This window comes from Mytilus trossulus, chromosome 12 (assembly GCF_036588685.1).
Source record: "Mytilus trossulus isolate FHL-02 chromosome 12, PNRI_Mtr1.1.1.hap1, whole genome shotgun sequence".
Lineage (NCBI taxonomy): Eukaryota > Metazoa > Mollusca > Bivalvia > Mytilida > Mytilidae > Mytilus > Mytilus trossulus.
This window is the reverse complement of record NC_086384.1, coordinates 15,973,253-15,979,600: the sequence shown is the minus strand read 5'-3', so window position 1 is coordinate 15,979,600 and position 6,348 is coordinate 15,973,253. Positions and strand designations below refer to the sequence as shown.

The window sequence follows — 6,348 nt, the reverse complement described above, 5'->3', positions numbered from 1 at the left end:
TGGACAGTTGTCTTATCGGCACTCATACCACATCTTCTATTATCTAATTAATAATACGGATTTTATGCAGGGAAGCTTGACGTGTTATTATCTAACAATCAATACTTTTGGTAAACACTGTTGGAATTTCCCCTATAACAACACTGCGGTTACCCATTATTAGATCAAAATGTGCTTTGCCAATTCGAGTATTTGATATAGACATGATCATTACTGTGATTGTGATGGGTGTCGCCCTATCAAATAACAATACATGACTGATTAAATCATGTGTTAAAATCAAATGCATTTGTTATCTACAGTAACTTTTCCTAGTGATAACATTAACATTGAAAGGGAATTTTCATTAACCACGTGTAAACAAAATTGAATTAAATATTGTTTTAAGATGAACAAAACAGATTTCTCTGATGAAGAACTAACTATTTCTGCTGGAATAACAGTTGCAAGTTCAGTTCTTTCTATCATTGGTGGTTTATTGATAATATGGTCATATTCGAGTATCACGGAAACTCAAAATCGAGTCCGCGATTTATTGGTTGCTCTGACAATCGCTGACATTTGCATTGCATTTGGAAACGGCGTGGGAGGCGTACAGTTTTATTATTTGGATTCAAAACAGTCTCTCTTCAGTACTCCTGTGTGTGTGGGACAGAGCTTTATTACCACTACTTTCAGTATCTTCTCATTTCTATGGATTTTATCAATAGCGGTGTATCTTTTTCGATGTGTTTGGATACAGGAAGACCCGCTTTTAACCAGAAAAACAATGAAAGTAATTCATGTTATTGTATGGGGGATACCTGGTAGGTACGTTAGCAAGAATTATCTTATTTTTTGTTTTGATAAATTTTTATTTTCAGGACAGTTAAATAGGTTAAAATTACATTACATGTATGTATATCATTAATATGAAACCTATATAAGTCAATAAATGTATGCACTTTTATCTATAATTGCGTGTTTAAATAAATTTCGTGGTAAAAACTTTCCAATATTTTTCTGTATCAATTTTTAGTTTTTCCGTATCTTTCACAATTAATGCTTTTCATGGTGTGTATTTAGGGACACGTACTTCTGTCATACGGGTCTTTGATATGCTTGTCAGTTATTTTATCATTTATTGTCCATGTGAACAATAACCATAACTTATCGTCTGTCGTTTGTTATTCTTATATATAAACTATTTTTTAAAATGTCCTAAAACATCAATACAAGGCTAATCTAAACAAAACATGATCAATTCATCTTTTGAGGTAATTGGGTAACAACTCTTTATGACGTTTATCTTTTTTTCGGATTATTCATATCATACCAGTGATTGAAAAAGAATATTAGGGATAAATAACTTCCTTATTGTTAAATGAGCAAGCGACCTTTGAATACGATCATCGTGTGCTGATCTGCAAAATGAACCCTGTAAAAATAATCGTCCTCTTGTTTTCTTAGTTGATTGTTTGTCTATACTGCTTGTCTTATTGTCGTTTGAAGTTTCCCCCATGGCATTTCATGTATCTTTAGCCTCTAATGGAGTAAAGACAATAATATTCTTATTCATTTCTTGTCAAATGTCTTGCAAACTTGGTAAAGATCTCCAAATTAGTCATGTGACCTCAAATGATCGTCAATGATTCCTTACCGTATAGTTTCCCATCCGGAGAACCATGGGATGAGACCAGCTTTTGCTAGGGTGTGTGCTGCTCAGTCTAAAGTTTCTGAGTTGTGCATTGTATGCTATCATTTCACTTCTTTTTGTTTCTTTATAATATAAGACCTTGGAGTTATCAGTTTATTTTCTATTGATGTGTTTGAATGTTCCTTTGGTATCTTTTGCATGTCTTTGAACTAAGTAAAATAAATAAAATTCACTCCAACTCACAAATTTTAACATAGCGGTAGTCGTAAGATTGATAAAATCCGAAAAACTCTACTTGACTGTTATCTTAATTTGAATTATTCAGGAGTAATTACATTAACAGCATATTTATGGGACAAACTTGGTAATGGTACTTACTCCATAAATGGCGTATGGTGTTGGTTAAAGGTTCCAGTAGATACAAAATGGGGATTATTCTGGATGCTTGTGACGGGAAAAGGATGGGAAGTCATCACTTATGTTGTAATTGCAATTCTATATATGATGATGAAACTCAAAACATATAGACAAGTGAGTAAATTCAAAGCATGTACGGTCACCAATATTGCATATAAACAATTGTATACATTGAAAAAGCAAATACGTAATAACCAATTTGAAGCACGTGTCAAATAACAAGACTGACAACGTAAAAAACAATGCTAAACAATTGAAATTTCAAGATAAAAATTAAACTACTAGTAGATTAACACGTGATGCTCTGGACTAAATCTACAACCAAAACAATATACATGTCATATAAAACAAAATGATTTACAATTTAATGTGAACCTTTGTATTTTCAGGGTAGAAGATTTAATAGAAACGTTCTTCAGTGGAACCAAATCAGTAATGAATTGAGACGGGAAGATGAAATATACTGTATCAGCTGTCTTATCATCTACTGTCTACGCATGTGGGGAATTATACGATTGGTTCTAGGTTTGGTTAGAACCGATGTACCGTTTAACAACTACTGTTATGACCATGTAATAAAACAAGCTTTATTATATCTACATTCATATGGCGACAGTGCGCAGGCGTTTTGGAATTTTATTCTTTTCTGTTTATGTGACAAAACCGTTCGTACACATGTAAAATCAAGTATTTGTAGAAGGCAGTTAAACAGATTCGGTGAAAAGATAAAACAAAATAACGAGAGTACTTCGTTTTTCTAACTTATTTTCAATTTTGTTTCTTTCTGATTATACTATATATGTTGTATACGTCTTTTTGTATTCTTTATCATTGATTTATCCATTATCATTATTCCTGATCAAGGAACCTTTCTTCTTTACAAAAAAAAATCTCATCATCATTTTAATCTTGAACTCATTGATATTGATCTTGAATACGGTGATGCATCCTAGGATATTAATATAAGGTTTTGTACGTTTGGCGTACTAAATTATAATCCTGGTACCTTTGATAACAATTTACACCATTGGGTCGATGCCACTGCTGGTGGACGTTTCGTCCCCGAGGGTATCACCAAGCCCAGTAGTCAGCACTTCGTTGTTGACATGAATATCAATAGTGTGGTCATTTTTATAAATTTCCTGTTTACAAAACTTTGAATAATTCGAAAAACTATTGGATTTTCCTATCCCTGGCATAGATTACCTTAGCCGTATTTGGCACAACTTTTTTGGAATTTTGGATCCTCAATGCTCTTCAACTCTGTACTTATTTGGTTTTATAAATATTTTGATATGAGCGTCACTGATGAGTCTTATGTAGACGAAACGCGCGTCTGGTGTACTAAATTATAATCCTGGTACTTTTGATAACAATTGTATACCGCGTGTGCGTCAATAATTTAATTACGTCCGCCCTTTCTACAATATCGCTAAAGGTTTTAGCTGGTTCTTCTACTGTCCGGATTTTGATGAAAATATCCGGTGGTAGTTGGTTCTAGTCTTCAATGGTATGTGGTATAAGACTTTTTAAAAAGTGTCCGATTTTGTGTTTTGTCTGAGGAAATCTTAGCAATGCATGTTCATTCTTGTCCTTGATGAGTTTTTTTCAGTTAGTCAGATAAGTTTGCCTGGCCGTGAATACTTTTGCAGAACAGTCTTTCTTAATGTTCGGCGGTCTTTTTAATGATGGTAGTTGCAGTTGGTCAAAAATTGAAGTCATTCTTCCTGGTTCGTAGTTGTAGGTTAATGTTACTTCAGTTTCATTATGTATATCTCTTTCATATTCATTTGTTAAAATTTACTGTTTGCAATAGTGTGAATTGTTTTATATAATATGAATGTTCTTATCCTGGGCATACAAACAATGCCGTATTTGGCAAAACCTTTTCAACTTTTGATCTTCAGTGCTGTACAATTTTGTATTTTTTTCGTCACTGGTGAGTCTCGTGTGGACTAGACGCGTTTTTTGCGTATTGAATTTTAAACCTGATGCTTTTTGTTATCTATTAATCATGCTTTTCTTTGTCTAATATGTTCTGCTTTTTATTTGTATTGTAGTCCTGTAATTTTTTGTTTTCATTTCAATGTTATATTTAACTGTGCCATTAAAGTGCGAGGTTTGGCATGCCTTAAAACCAGGTTCAACCCACCACTTTTATTCCCCTTTAAAAGTGTCCTGTACCAAGTCAGGAAGATGGCAATTGTTATAATATTGTTCGTTTCTGTTTTCTCTTATTTTTGAGATAAGACGTGGCACGGTACTTGTCTATCCCATATTCATGAATTTGGTTTTGATGTTATATTTGTTATTCTCGTGGTGTATTGTCTGTTGCTTGGTCCGTTTCTGTGTGCTGTTGCGTTCCGGTGTTGTGTCGTTGTTTTCCTCTTATATTTAATGCGTTTCCCTCAGTTTTGGTTTGTTGCCCCGATTTTGTTTTTTGTCCATGGATTTATGGGTTTTGAACAGCGGTATACTACTGTTGCCTTTATTTTACAGCTGCTTTTTTTGGTACATTTTCAAAGTGGTCTTAAATATATATTTTCTGAGGGTCCAAGGCAGTGCTTGCATATTCTAGGACAGGAGTATATTGAATATACGATCTGGAGCATATTACATGCATTAAGTTATTTCACTTCGTCTGCAACCTCAGGGAAACTTGACGATTTGGATGTTCATCTTGTCAACAGCGCATAAATATAATAACTGACACGTATTTGCTAGAGTAACTGATGATGTTATTCTTATTAAAATCACCTTTCTGTAAATGTAGAATTTGTATATATATTTTCGACTCATCTCTCTGTAATATGAACAGTCGCACAATGTATTACCTATCCATTCTATTAGTTTCAGATGAATATGATTTTTTTATTAGTTGTAGTTTGATTTGAAATTGCTGTAAGTAAAAACAAGCTATCTCAGATCTGTACTTAAGACCTGATGAATTAGCCCTTTTTCAACTGATTTTCATGGTTCGTCCTTATGATGTACTATTACACCACTGTCCCAGGTAAGCAGAGGGTTGGGATCTACCTAACATGCTTAATTTGCCATATTCTGTCTATGTATTCATACAAGTCAGGAGCCTGTAATTCAGTGGTTGTCGTTTTTTGCTGTGTTACATATTAGTTTTTCGTTCAATTTTTGTACATTAATTAGGTGGTTAGTTTTTTTTGTGTGAATTATTTTACATTTGTAATTTCAGGGCCCTTTAATAGCTGACTATGCAGTTTGGGCTTTCCTCATTGTTGAAGGCCGTACAGTGACATTTGTAGTTGTTACTTTCGGTGTCATTGAGACTCTTGTGAAGAGTTATCTAATTAACAATTATTTAAACAACAGCATACCACTGTTGTTTTTATATACCACACATCTATTCTTTTATATTAAGTCTTCTTCCGAATACGATTTTAACAGAATAACAATATCTACATAAATTTGCAAAAGTTTCACAAATTTAAGTTTTATAGATCTTGCAGCTACTTTTGTTCATAACAAGTAAACATGAACCTAGAATCTACAACATTAAATTGACCTTAACCTTCAAGTCTAATTTCCCTACAACATTAAATTGACCTTAACCTTCAAGTCTAATTTCCCTACAACATTAAATTGACCTCAACCTTCAAGTCTAATTTCCCTACAACATTAAATTGACCTTAACCTTCAAGTCTAATTTCCCTACAACATTAAATTGACCTTAACCTTTAAGTCTAATTTCCTACAACATTAAATTGACCTTAACCTTCAAGTCTAATTTCCCTACCACATTAAATTGACCTTAACCTTCAAGTCTAATTTCCCTACAACATTATTTGACCTTGACCTTTAAGTTAAATTTTCATTTAAGTAGCAGCACTTTCTAGAAGACCAAGTTTTGAAAATTTATCAATAATATAAAACTGCCTCATTAAAACTAGATTATTCAATGAAAAGAGGTTCACAGTGTAAATTGAATCTAGTTGTCATTGTTTCTTGATCTTGTGATTTTTAGCTAATTAATCTTTGGATTTGGTTTGATTGATTGTTGTTTGCTTAACGTCCAGTGGCAAATATTTCATGCATATTCAGGATGACAATTTTTTTTTCTTTGGATTTGGTCATACTGGTTGCAAATATATAAATAAAGAAAAATCTTTATGGAATGTCCTATTTATTGTATTTATTTAATGATCATTTCATACACATATATTGCACAGTTCTTCAAATAAATATTGCATGTAACATACTACATGTATAGCAATTAACTACCAATAAATCATACACTGGGTATGTCCACATTCATGACATTG

General features: G+C 32.8%; 1 protein-coding gene across 1 annotated transcript; it reads left to right on the top strand.

The window, feature by feature from the left end:
• The first annotated feature begins 361 nt into the window (after positions 1 to 361).
• Positions 362 to 2,814, top strand: LOC134692248 (G-protein coupled receptor 157-like). The gene is made up of 3 exons (XM_063552698.1): positions 362 to 806; positions 1,962 to 2,167; positions 2,443 to 2,814. Exons 1-3 carry the CDS (start codon positions 389 to 391, stop codon positions 2,812 to 2,814), a joined length of 996 nt encoding a protein of 331 aa, XP_063408768.1. The 5' UTR covers positions 362 to 388.
• Positions 2,815 to 6,348: the final 3,534 nt, after the last annotated feature.